At 46.5% G+C, this 14,265-nt stretch overlaps 1 protein-coding gene across 1 annotated transcript; it reads left to right on the top strand.

Moving 5' to 3' along the window:
• The first annotated feature begins 10,212 nt into the window (after nucleotides 1-10,212).
• Nucleotides 10,213-13,408, top strand: LOC147034668 (chromobox protein homolog 8-like). The gene is made up of 5 exons (XM_085886986.1): nucleotides 10,213-10,427; nucleotides 10,601-10,644; nucleotides 11,129-11,194; nucleotides 11,310-11,376; nucleotides 12,581-13,408. Exons 1-5 carry the CDS (start codon nucleotides 10,359-10,361, stop codon nucleotides 13,250-13,252), a joined length of 918 nt encoding a protein of 305 aa, XP_085743112.1. The 5' UTR covers nucleotides 10,213-10,358; the 3' UTR covers nucleotides 13,253-13,408.
• The last annotated feature ends 857 nt before the right edge of the window (nucleotides 13,409-14,265 follow it).

The following is a 14,265-nucleotide window of genomic DNA, read 5'->3' as shown; positions in this document are numbered from 1 at the left end:
CCGGACGATCGTAGTGAGCGAAGTCGGCAGGGCGACGGCTGGCGGGAGAAGACCCTCCGTCCGCAGACACGGTCCCGAACTCGTGCACGACCAGGACCACAGGAGGATCAGCGGAGAGCGACGGGAGAACCAGCCACAAAGGACAACAGGAGGACAACGCCCGGAGAACCAACTAGAAGCTTGAAGCTTGAAGCTTGAAGAAGATAACAACCACCACTCATGTTTCCGTCTTTCTCTTCCCTTTTTATCTCTCAAGGGTGCGCCTCACTTCCCGTGTGACTCGGCTGCTGTCAGTGGGGGCGGCCGCATTCCATTCTCCTCCCCCCCCCCCGAGTTGCTTTTATGCCCATATAAGGCAAGGAATTCGGATCGGGGATGCGGTCTGAACACGCCCGCATTCCAGTCAGCACGCAGGGGACGCTCGCTGTTCTGGCAGCGTTTCCGCCACCAACGGGCATTTTGTGGCTGTTGTTGTTGTTGATGGTTTGGTGGGTGGGGGCTTCACCTTTCACCTACTGAGCGTGCACTGAATGCTGAGAGCAGAGGCTTTGGTGGGTGGGGGGGGGGCTTCACCTTTCACCTACTGAGCGCGCAGGGGACGCTCGCTGTTCTGGCAGCGTGTCTGCCACCAACTGGCATTTTGCGGCTGTCGCTGAAGATGGGGTTTTCCTTATACAAATCGCAGCGCCTTTATTTACCCATTAAACAAGGGAAAAGGACTATCTACAAAACACGTACTTACTGAGATAACTAATCTATATGAACCTGAATGTCTGTGTGCTCATGATTCCAGATCCACAACAATATATATATATATATATATATATATATATATATATATATATATATATATATATATATATATATATATATATATTGTTATGGTTGTGGAAATTTGCAGAACACCAAAAAGGATATCCCCAAGATCAGTTATATCACTAAGTGTGTGTTCAGATAGATTTCCCCACCGTTGTTTAATGAGAATTTTTCGTGTGGACTGGGCTGTGATGTTTGAATTAGCCGTTATTCTTTGCTATCATTATTTTGGACCAACCACACCACCAACTACCTTTTCTACAAGCGCCCAACCACACCACCCTCATGACTACCACACACCACCAACCACACCACCAACCACACCACCAACCACCTTTTCCACAAGCGCCCAACCACGCCACGATTACAACAACCACGATCACCTCAACCACCAACCACACCACCAATCACCATCTCCACTCCCACGCTACAACCATCTCTGCATCAAAAACCGTCTGCCATGGAGAAAGTAGAAGGAGCTCCAACACCATGCATGGGATTTTCCCTCCTGCTTTCCCGCGCTTCAGGACGGGGGAAGGGCAAATTGAACCAGGGGTCAAAGGTGATGTAGGGTGTGGGCCTGTTTTTGGGTGAAAAATGGGCCCGGTGCCCCACTCCTTGGAGCCAGGGCAGTAGATTCTTCTTCCCCCGTGGGCTGCGAGGGGAGGGGCGAGAGCGTTGGGAATAAAAGGGAGCGCTGGATGCAGCGTAGAGAGCTGCGTGGAGAGAACCAAGTCGAGAAGCAAAGGGAGTTGGTTGTTGGTCAGTCGGTGGAGGTCTCGGTCTGGGTGGATCAGTCAGTCGGTGGAGGTGCTTGAGAGGGTCCATTGAGGGTCACCCAACCAAGTCACCATGAGGGTGGAGGTTACCTGCGGCGGCCTCTGGGAGTCCCTTCGGTCAACCAGGCTCCTTGGACATAAAGGCCTATGGGTCCAGTCTGAGCCCCTTGTCTATGAGGGTGGTCTTTTCCCTGTTTCTTTGTGTGAATGTTGTGGCGCCATGTCCCGCAAGTCGAACTGTGTAAGTGCTTGTAAATAATAATAACCATAGACGGTTGTACTGTTTTTACCTTGCTCGTGTCTTGTCCCCTTCCCCTATTGATTGCATACCTGCATACGTGCCTCCCTGTTTACATGTGCATTATAAATAAATGTCCTTGTGTGAATGTTAACCCGTTTGTCGTGTCCTTTTTCCCCAATTGCACTGCTATCTTGCTCTCGGAATAATAGAGGGGTTTTTAATAGCCAATAAAAGAATTGGGTCCAGCGAGGTCTCGCGATAATACACCGCTCGGTTATCCCAGAACGGAATGAACCGCTTAAGCGGTTCGTGTCCAAGCATACCTCACTGAGGTACGGTCTCTCGGTAGTCTGCCCGTGCGAATACTTAGGTATATCGATAATTCGGCGATTGATCCTGTCGCATGTGGTTAGAGTGTTGACTAGGCCGTGGTGTGCGTTTGGAGCACACCCGTGACTGGTTTCCGGCGTTGTTCCGGAAGGTCGTGACTAAATTGTCCATCCGGTGGGCGAGACGGCCGCCATTGGCAAAAGCGGCAGTCCACACGCTGGGCGGGTACAAATTCGTAACTATATATATATATATATATATATATATATATATATATATATATATATATATATATATATATATATATATATATATATATATATATATATATATATATATATATATATATATATATATATATATAAAGCCTGATGTTGGCGCAGTGGTTCGGGCAGTGGCTTGGGATCTAAAAGGTCCTGAGTTCAAGCCCCGTTGGGCCACTGAATTAATACACCAGGGGGTTGACTCAGCCTGTCATCCTTCCGAGGTCGGCGAAATGAGTACCAGTATACTGGGCCGGTGTATACCTCGGTTAAAATAGGTGTACCATATCCCTGTGTCGTAAGAGGTGACCAGGGTTGCGTCAGGAAGGGCAGCCGGCGTAAAACATGTGCCAAATCACTATGCGCATCATACGGATGATCCGCTGTGGCGACCCCTAACGGGAGCAGCCGAAAGCAGAAGATATATATATATATATATATATATATATATATATATATATATATATATATATATATATATATATATATATATATATATATACATATATGTATGTGTGTGTACTGCATGTATGTGTGTATGTTTGTGTCTGTGGCGTGTATGTATGTGTGTACGGTATGCATGCATGTATGTGCGTATGGTATGTGTGTACAGTATGTATGTGTGTATGGTATGAATGCTTGTATGTGTGTATGTATGTGTGTACGGTATGTATGCATGTATATGCTGTGTATGCATGTATGTATGTGTGTATGGTATGTATGCATGTTTGTGTGTACTGTATGTATGCATGTATGTGTGTATGGTATGTTTGCATGTATGTGTGTATGTATATGTATGTGTGTATGGCATGTGCTGTATGTATGTGTATGGAATGTATGCATGTATGTGTATGGTATGTGTGCATGTATGTGTATGGTATGTGTGTATGGTATGTATGTAGGTATGTGTGTATGTATATGTGTATGGTATGGATGCATGTATGTGTGTATGTCTTTGTGTATGCTGTGTATGGATGTATGTGTGCATGTGTATTTGTTTACATGTATGAATGCATGGTTGCCTGCAAAAGTATTCAACCCCCTTCCAAGTTTTCACATTTTTATGCCACCTGAGCTTATTTCTCGATGCTTTCAAATCAAACTTAACACATGTGGACTTCACAAAATACTCCAAACTGATAAAGCTATAAAATGCAGATAAAATGTAAATAAGTTAGAATAACAAGTTTTAGTCCCTGTCGTGTCCATCTTGTTTACCCCGTGTAACCCACCCCATCCCTCTCTCTTCCACAGATCTTCTGTCCCTGTTCCCCACTGTTTTTTTTCCTTCCCTCTCCCACCCCTCTTGTCTCCTTCTCCCCTTATGCGTTTCTGTGTGTTTGCTCTCATACGAGCCTCCACAGTGTATACAATTTTTTTTTTTTATCAAACAAACAACAGAAAACCAGATGATTCTGCTTCCTAAATATTCCAACCCTTTGCCTAATTAACCCTAACTCACTTCAGGAGCAAATTGTTTGTTTTAAAGGTTACAAAATAAGTGTAATAGGTTTCACCTGTACGTAATAAGTGGTTTACCTTAAAAATCAAGCTCCCCGACTTATCTAAGAAATTTTAGGGTGAAACTCAGTTGTTCAACCAACAAGGCACCACATGAAGACCAAGGATCTTTCCAAAGAAGTCAGACATAAAGTGGTGGAGAAGCATCGTTTAGGAGAGGGTTTTAAGAATAATTCAAAGTCACTCATTATCCCTTTGAGTACGGTGAAATCCACCATAAAGAAGTGGAAGATGTATCATACCACCCAGACTACGCAGATCAGGTCGCCCATCCAAACTCAGCAGCCGGGCAAGCAGGAAACTGGTTCGGGATATCACTTCTGATCCAACAATGATGTTGAGAGATCTGCAAGGATCTATGTCTGGGATGGGGATCAGTGTTCATCAATCAACAATATCCTGTTCCCTTCACAAAACTGAACTCTATGGACAGGTGGCAAGAAAGAAGCCGTTACTGAAAAAGACTCATCTAAAAGCTCGTATGGAGTTTATGAAAAAGCTTCTTAATGATACTGCAAGCATGTGGAGAAAGGTTTTGTTGTCAGACGAGACAAAAATTTAACTTTTTGGGCCAAATTTAAAGCGTTACATCTGGTGCAAGCCTTACACTGCACATCACCCAGTCAACACCATCCTTACTGTCAAGCATGGTGGTGGCAGCATCATGTTGTGGGGCTACTTTTTATCAGCAGGGACTGGTGAGCTTGTCAGGATAGAAGAGACAATGGATGGTGAAACTACAGGAGAATCCTTGATGAAAACCTGCTTGAGTCAGCCATGAATCTGAACCTGGAAAAGAGATTCACATTTGAGCAGGACAATGAAACGAAGCACAAAGCTAAAGCCACACTCGAGTGTCTGAATAATAAGAAAATAAATGTTCTTGAGTGGCTCAGTCAAAGTCCCCACTTGAACCCAATTTAACATTTATTGCGAGACTTGAAGATTACAGTCCATCGAGGATTCCCATCAAACTTGGCAGAACTGGAGCAATTTTCACGTGAAGAATGGGCAAAGATTTCACCATGTCACCGTACAAAGCTGGTAGAGATAAACCCAGAAACACTCATAGCAGTTATTGCTGCAAAAGGTGTTTCCACCAAGTAGTGACCGATGGGGCTGAATACTTTTACAACCAGTGAATTTTGATTTGTATATGTTTTTTGTAGGTATCCTGACATGTAACCTCCTTCAACTATAACAGTGTTTACCTTTATCTCTTCAGTTATGAATAACCAGAGAGTTGGTGTCAAAGCCACCCAATGCTCGCCTGTTTATACATTTATCGTTTTTAAAAGACTAGTCTAATAATATTTTTTTAATAAAGCATTGCAGTGAAGTCTGATCCAAATAATTTTAAAGCAATATATGTATTTGTATATTGTAATCAGTAAAAAATAGTGTGGTAGATAAAAACATTCGAAAGGAAATAACTTGCACCAAAAACTTTAACATTTTCACGCTCACGCTCACGCCGGGGGTATCGCTATAGCTCTCTGTTCTTCGAACAGGCGAGCTAAAAATATTTATTTGGAAAAAATATTTCTACATCATTAATAATCTATCTATTATTCCAGCAATCTCTGTGTGTGTGTGTGTGTGTGTGTGTGTGTGTGTGTGTGTGTGTGTGTGTGTGTGTGTGTGTGTGTGTGTGTGTGTGTGTGTGTGTCTGTGACCGCTGTTTCTCGACAACCACTGGTCCGATCTAATTGAAACTTGCCAGGTATGTTGCAGGGGACCTGAGGATGTGCCTTTTCAAGGTTTGATATTAATCAGACAAGTGGTTCCCAAGTTATGGCCATTTATTTACCAAACCAATGACAGGACATGGTGCTATGAATTCATATTGACTAGTAGTGATGAATACTTTTGCAGGCCACTGTATATATGTATGTAGGTGTAAATATATGTATGTGTGTATGTGTACGGTATATGTGTGTATGTTTGTATGTATGCATGTATGTATGTGTACGGAATATGTGTATGTATGTATGTGTATGTATGCATGTACATATGTGCATGTATGTAATGTTGCGGGTTGGGGTCCGGTAGCGAGAACGACCACAACGTGGGGGAAGTTACGTCATCTCCCACCAGACTCCCAGAATTGTAGGCCGTCACTCATGGAAAATTCCGTGACGCGGCGGGTCGCTTAACCGACCGTGGGCGCCAATACCACAACCGCGTAGCGTAGGGTCTTTTTGTCTAGAATCAATTTACCTAATTAACCACGCGGTTTTGACTACCGGGGAACCACACCCTCGGTACGCCTTGCCCGAACCGAATCACTCTACCAACTATGGTGGAGTACCAACTACCAACTCCGGATCGGATGCAGCCGAGCGGAACTGCCAAGGGCGTACCGGCGAGAATGAACAGATTATATCGGGGATAAAGGCCCAGCTAAATTTACATCCGAACCATGCTGGACCAATGAAGAAAAGGACAAAAACGAAGTGGGAACATTTCTACAATCATTTATTTACACTAAGCGAGAAAATTCATGTGGTACAGGAACAGGTTTATTATTGTTATGCAGGGGACAGAAGGGAGATGTAGTGTGACAATTTTACAGCAACTTACAAAAGAGGACACAGAGCAGACTTGTCGCGAGAATAATACAGGCAACAATTACAATGATCAAATAACTTATACAATTCTACTTGAAGGACAGGCGCCACACACTCAGATGCACACTCAGACAAAATAAACCCATTTGAATGGCAAAGGACTTTTGCAGCCACGGAGGGAGGGAGCTGAGGTAGCAGTTCTTTAGGTACCTGAACGTTCCGAGAGAAGGGATGCTCCGTGATGCGGCACCCGACAAATGTCGTGCAGTTCGGCCCACAGCCGCACATGTGGAGACCGTGTCTGCGAAGGAGCCCGGGTGGAGAACGCAGAGTCAAAGGTAGAACGGGGCAGCAGAGAGGACCCAACGAGAGACCCGGTCAAGGTCGGGTGTACTCGGACCAACACAACAGACGGGCCGCCGAGGCGAGACGTGGGCAGGCCCTCCGTAATCACGACCTTCCTTCTTCAACCAACCACCTTCCATCTTTCTTTGCAACCAGCCAACGAAACCACCGAACTCTCTCACTCAACCAACAACGAACTCTCCGACTCTCTCACTCAACCAACAACGAACTCTCCGACACTCTCACTCCACCCTGAGGATGGTGTCGTAATTTATAGATCCCCCCTGATTGGACAGGGCCTTCACGGGGTCCGCCATTTCTGGGCGGAATTTCGACCAGGCCGGGAAAGCCCGCCCACTCTACGCGTGTTTGAGGAAGGTGGACGGTGGTACAACCAAGATTGAATTGGAACGTTTGGGGAAGCCGAACAGGAACTGCGGACGTGAAGATTCTGCCTCGGAAAAACGAGGCTCTGGAGACGCAGATGGACAATGGTGCTCTGTGGCCAGCGAACCGAGGGCTGCAAGCGCTATGGTACCGTGGATCGTAATGGAGGGGATATAACGATTTATTAATCTAACTAAAAAAACATCGCAACGCACCCCAGTGTCTTCCCACTACACACAAGGTAGGTATCTATCTACACATATACTTAATGGCATAACTAACTTCGGGACAACTGTATGTTTGTGTGCATACGGTTCCTAGAACCGTAACAGTATGTTTGTGTGTATGTATGTGTACGGAATATGTGTATGCATGTATGTATGGTATTATGTGTGTTTATGTCTGTATGTCCAACATCGTATGTATGTATGTATGTATGTATGTCCAACATCGTATGTATGTATGTATGTATTTGTGTATGGTATTATTTATGTCCAATGTAGTATGTATGTATGCGTGTACGGTATGTACGTCTGTATGTATGTATGTATATGATATTATGTATATGTGTATGGTATGTGTCCAAACATACACATATACAATGTGTCCAACATTGTATGTATGTATGTGTGTGTATGTATGGTATTATGTATGCATGTCCAACATTGTATGTGTGTATATGTCCGACAACTTATGTATGTATGTGTATGTTTGTGTATGTTTATGTATGTATGTCCAACATTGTATGTATGTGTGTATGTGTATGGTATTATATATGTATATACGTCTCCCACCCCTCTTGTTGGACATACATACATCTGTATGTCCAAAAGTGTTGGACATACATACATCTGTATGTCCAAAAGTGTTGGACATACATACATATGTATGTATGTATGTCCAACATTGTATGTATGTATGTGTGTATGTGTATGTATATATGTCCATCAACTTATGTATGTATGTGTATATATGTATGTATGTATGTATGTATGTATGTGTGTATGGTATTATGTATGTATGTATGTATGTCCAACATTGTATGTATGTATGTGTGTATGTGTATGTATATATGTCCAACAACTTATGTATGTATGTGTATGTGCGTGTGTGTATGTATGTATGTATGTATGTATGTATGTATGTATGTCCAACATTGTATGCATGTATGTATATGAATGTGTGTATGTGTATGTATGTATGTATGTATGTATGTATGTCCAACATTGTATGTGTATGGTATTATGTATGTATGTCCAACATTGTATGTATGTAAGTATGTGTGTATGTGTATGTATAATATGTCCAACAACTTATGTATGTATGTGTATATATGTATGTATGGATGTATGTTTATGTATGTATGTATGTGTGTATGGTATTATGTATGTATGTATGTATGTATGTATGTCCAACATTGTATGTATGTAAGTATGTGTCTGTGTATGTATATATGTCCAACAACTTATGTATGTATGTGTATGTTTTCGGCCGATCACCTTCTGAACCCCTCGTATCCTTTGTACACTGTTACACACATCGGGCTTTCAGCGATCTCCCAATTAAAGATAATTTCCCACAAAACCCAATTCATGGAGGCACTGCACTCACCCTGCACACACTCACACTAGATGCATATCCTGGCCTTTGACCCATTCTATGTTACTTTTGAAACTCAATGTCGGGTTTACCCGCACACTTAGGACGATGTGATAATATAGATGATTTGTTTCATTCCTTCCAAGTGGGTCTTGTTTTGCCAGAGCCCGGACATTGTTTGTGGTGCGAACACGAAATTCACGAGATGATGAGCCTGACGTGGACAGGTATATACAGTGAACCTCATGGGAACATTGACCTGCGGTGAAGTTTACCATCATGTAACGCTTCTTCAATCATCGGTCTAATGTACGACCCCATCATATCATATACTGTAGTGTATATCCAGAAGTAAACGAGTGAACCAATGATCTCCCTTTAACTTGGGGTGTTGACTGATGCTCATTATGGAAAGTCATTTTTTTGTCCAACGTCTCTCAACCCTCAAACCTGAGCGACGATCACGTGTTTTTCCCCACGCACAAAGAACTCGTGATGAACCCACGTCGTGGAACACCAGACCTCGTCAAGGTGATGATGTCCGTGTGCGTCGGTGAACAGTTCGAACGGTGGGGTTTATGAACTGAAGGTTGACAATCAGGTATACGTGCGAACCGCCGTGGGAACGAAGTGAAACTTCCGTTCGAGCCGTTTTATAAGGTCCTCGTCCAAACAACAGGTTCCGATCCAACTTGCCGATCTTGCTCCGATGAAGGGCTAACGACCAAAACGTTTACGTGCTGTAAGTTCAGCACGAGTACGAACCGAATGACCCTTTGAATTCCGTGATGGTGTATCGACATTAAATGTCGAAATGACATCGAGGCAGTGCGCGGGTCCGGCCACGAGGCCACGTGGGCACGCCCCAAACACTGGGAACTCCCTCTCCCGCCCACGACGACCCCCAACACACCGCTTACCCCCACAGGGACCCTGCGCGCTGCTCGATGCTCAACGCCAAGCACCTTGTCCCCGCCCCGGCAGGGTGGCATGGCGTGTCCGCCGTGTGCCCACTGTACGTGATATCCTTTCCGCCCACCTCCCCCCCCCCAGTACGTAACCGTCAGCTCCGCCCGCTGTACCGTCGGGACGCGGAGCGCGGCTCGGACCGGGCAGCGCGCATTTCGACGCGCGTGCGGCCCACGGCCAGACGAGAGCGGCACGAGGGAGGAACAGGGGATGGTCGGGATGAGAGGTCGCCGAGTACCCGTGTAAAGAGGAGAAATAAAACCCGGTGTAAAGAGGTGGATTTTATTGCGTCATATCGATACTTCATGGACAGCGTGTCGCTATAAAACGCCGAGTACAGTAGGACGCGTATCAATAAGCCCGTGACGTCAGAGTCGAAAAGTGTTGCTCCATCGGCGACTGGACGAGGATTCGCGCGTCGACCACCGAGCAGCGTGTCCGAGCCGCCGCCGCCGCACTGGAAAACATTACGCAGCACTAAAAATACTCGGCGTGCGGACGCGCTGGGCCGGTGGCTGCATGGCCGCCTGCGGGAAGCATGGAGCTTTCCGCGGTGGGAGAGCGAGTGTTCGCCGTCGAGAGCATCCAGAAACGGAGAATCCGGAAGGTAAGAGCCGCCGCTGCTCCCGCACCGTCCGCTGCCCACGATGGCGCTTCCTCCCGTCGGCCTCGGCCGAGCTCTCGGGCCCCTTCAGGCGCAGCACCGAGCGGCTGCCTCCGGTCCGCTGACGTTTTGTACCCACGCCTCGGCCTGCGTTGTGCGTGTGTTGCTGTTCCCAGGGCAGAGTGCAGTATCTGGTGAAATGGAAAGGATGGACGCCCAAGTGAGTATCAACGGGGATTCCTTTTCCGCTCTGGGTTTTAAAAACCACCTCTCGCTGCTGTTCCGGTACGTACGGTACGTCGAGTGGCCGACTCGCAGAGATCGTGTGGTATTCACTGGAACCAGAGGAAAATGAACTCGTGTTGTCGATGTTTATTTGCAAAGTACTATCGCCCCCCCACGCCCCCCACGCCCATCGGCGCACCGGGGGGGGGGAGGCGACGGTGCTCGGTGATTGGTACTCGCTACACCTTGCTCTCCTCAGTGCTTGCCCGTTAAGAAACGCTAGCTTGCATTCGTGGTGATGATGCATCAGGTTGGGGGTAGGTGGGGGGGGGGTTATAGGGGGTATAGGGTGTATGGTGACCAGACTCACCTGTGAAAAAAGTTGTACATAGACAATACCATGGACATGCCCCTCTCCCGCTTGCAACAACCGCTACCATTCTCGGTGGCTCTGCCTCTCCTCTCTGAATGTCATACAGGTACAATACCTGGGAGCCAGAGGAAAACATCTTGGACCCACGTCTCGTCATCGCGTATGAGGAGAGGTAAGTGGTTTCGGAGTTTGAGGGGGACGGGGTACACGGAGCTGTTTACACTGCTGTGACAAGCACGTGTGAGTACCATGAATTGAGGAGCGATGTTTGTGGTTATGCCCTGTAGGGAGCAGCGGGAACGCAATCTGGGATTCCGCCGCAGAGGTCCGAAGGCACGTCGCCTCGTGCTGCAGGTGCGTGCAATACAGTGTGCCCGTGCACACATCACAAGGCAGCCAGTGTGTGTGTGTGTGTGTGTGTGTGTGTGTGTGTGTGTGTGTGTGTGTGTGTGTGTGTGTGTGTGTGTGTGTGTGTGTGTGTGTGTGTAGAATATCATCTGCAAGCAAATAGGTGCACTACCCAATTGGAAGACCTTGAATTGGACATTACATAACTCTGGAATCGAAGGTAGGAAATGCAACGCCATGCTCGACTTGTTTTCATGTCCTCTTTGCTGTTCCTTGTGTCCTCTGGCTTCATACAGCCTTGCGATCGCACAATAAACTCGGCATCGAAGCAGCAGCTTCTCTGTTTCAGGTGATACGGCCGCCGCCCGTGTCATCGTTTCGACAGTAAGACGAGTCCGAAGAGTGAGCACACCCAAAACCAATCGGACTCCCAGAATGTTCTGGAACCACAGCTCACTGTTTTGTGTCCAAATTGGGAGTGAAATCCACAGGGTCGGATGCGCTCCCTTCAACTGAAGGCTCATGTGAAAGCGTTGACGGCCATTTGCAATTGCCGGGTTGCACTTTGATTCGGAAAGTGCTCAACACATGTTGGAAATGCAGCTTGTGCTCTCTCTCTCTCAAACATTGCGCGTGGTGTTTATTCTGTATTTACAAACGAGACACCCGGTTGAAATCGTACTACACGTGTAAGCTTTCATGCGTTTATCTTGCGGCACACTGCGGTGGGTTTTTTTGTGTCATTTATCTTGTCATGTAATCACCCAAATACCAAAACATAGCTCATCACTGAACATGCCCATAGATACGTGTATCCAGGAGAGTACTAATGGTAACACCGACTGGCATTTTAATATGTGTGAGCATTCTGTGAATTGTGCACCATTACCTGCTGCCTGACATACAAAATAGTTTTTCCTTGTGGATAATTTAATTAGCAGTGATTAACTGTGTAGTGACAATGTGTACCCTATTAAACTTCGTCAAAGCTACAGTGTTGGTCTGCATTGGCGGACAATTTGAACAATACCACTTTAACCCTCTTGCTCCGACGAAGGGCTGATGCCCGAAACGTCAGCTTTAATCTGCTTCCCATGGCGGTTCGCACACGTTTGTCAACTTTCCGCTGATAAAAGCTAACCGGTGTAGTGATAACCTGTATGGAAAACGTGGGGTCATGGCCTACAGCGCTCATTGTCTCCTCTCGTAGCTTCCTGCTTTCCCTGGTGCTTCGGTGAGCAGCGAGTCCTGCAATCCTCTTCCACTGCGAACCCTGCCAGTCTCTCCCGGTCTGCTCAGCGACTCCGAGCACGATTCCGTGCCCGAAGATGAATGCAGCGAGCGAGCGAGCGCCGAGCTCGAGGCCAACTCGCCCGAGCCATTATACACCGAGGGGCGCAACGGTGGCGACGAAGCCGCGACGGCGTCGCGTCTGGACCGGGATTCTTACGATGTAAATGCCGCTGCACGTGACGGGTCCTCCGGATGTGAGGTACACGTGGGCAGCGTACATGCAGAGCTGCGGCGGAGGCGAAAAGAAAGATCCGTGAACGGCAAGACGACGCGGCGAGCGAAGAGACGCGTTGATTGGAGACGAAGATGGCGGAGGACCGATCGAGGGGAGGGAACGATGGACTTGAGAGGTCTAAGGGCCTCGGTCCGAATTGGGACGGCAGTCGCCGAAAGAGAGGGACTCCCGGCATCCCAAGGGGTCGGGGCCACAAACCCGTGGCAAGCAGAGTCGACGTGGAACCCCTCCGACATGCTCCTCCACAATGTGATTGTGACCGACGTCACAGCCAACCTGATCACGGTCACATTCAAGGAATCTTTCACTGTGGAAGGTTTCTTCAAAGAACGAGAGAACCCGCCGTCCGGCTGAGCCAAGCATGGGCCCCCAGATCGCTGTTTGGTCCAATCGATCCTTTGAGCTGCTATTTAACTGAAAATGGAGTAAGCTGCTTTGAGTAGATGCTTATAATTCTATCATGAAACGATACACGAGGTTACTTTAGAATATACATTGGTGATTTGCATATACATTTAAAAGTGTTGACTTGTTTAAAACGTGCAGTTTGCATTCCGGTGTGTTTCCCTATATACTGTAGATGGAACGTGGAACCCTCGATCAGTACGTATATCAGGTGCATCTTTGTTCGATGAATGTATTCATTAAACCCACGATTGATCATCATTCATCATCGCATCGGACACAGGTGCTGGCTGTGTACAGCGATGTATACGTACCACTCGTGTACCACTCGCCGACTGTATAACAGCCTGTTGTGCTTACGTTGAAAGCGTATTTTATAATATAAACTGCAATAGAAATACGTAAAACGTTTATATTATTTACTCAGTTTTCCGATTTTATATTTCACACCAGACTTTACTTAAAGAAACAGTGAGTTGTGTTTTTTGTTTTCAATCTCTTCGGTGTTTCGTGTTTGTAAACATCGAGTATATTCCATAAATGAGTGCCCGTCTGCATTCCGCTCGATCGCCCTTGTCTCCAAGACAGTTCTGCCCCTGTCTCTCCACTGATCCCATACCCGCCGTACGCTGGCGGATCGATTGGCTAATAAGTTATCGGAGTTTACAGAAGTTTATATCGTAAATGTGTCAGAGTCTTGATGAATATGACTTTGGGGGAAAGGAAAGGGTGGCGAGGGTAGTGGAAGTGAAAGGGATTTCACCCTGAGAGCATAGGGTTTCCACTAAGTTTGGTTTGAGAGTTTTTTGTACATGAAGGTGAGGCCAAAGTTTTTACTGGAAGTTCGGAAGGTGATCCATAGGAAATACCGGTAAAGTGCGGGTGAAGAGACATGATGATAGTACGGTGTGCGGGAGTGACTGTTGCAGGGGAGTTATTAATTTTGTGTATTCCTTATGTCA

This window comes from Eptatretus burgeri, chromosome 1, assembly GCF_056783735.1.
Source record: "Eptatretus burgeri isolate ZD-2024b chromosome 1, Ebu_testis_v1, whole genome shotgun sequence".
NCBI lineage: Eukaryota > Metazoa > Chordata > Myxini > Myxiniformes > Myxinidae > Eptatretus > Eptatretus burgeri.
Note: the sequence above shows the minus strand (reverse complement) of the source record. Positions and strands in the feature narration are given on the sequence as shown.

What these genes read in the sequence shown, in the direction of transcription:
- LOC147034668 (XM_085886986.1), top strand. Translation starts at nt 10,359, where the DNA reads ATGGAGCTTTCCGCGGTGGGAGAGCGAGTGTTCGCCGTCGAGAGCATC. An exon ending in TGGAAAGGATGGACGCCCAA is followed by an intron (nt 10,645 to 11,128) that starts GTGAGTATCAAC and finishes AATGTCATACAG; the next exon opens with GTACAATACCTGGGAGCCAG. An exon ending in CACGTCGCCTCGTGCTGCAG is followed by an intron (nt 11,377 to 12,580) that starts GTGCGTGCAATA and finishes CTCCTCTCGTAG; the next exon opens with CTTCCTGCTTTCCCTGGTGC.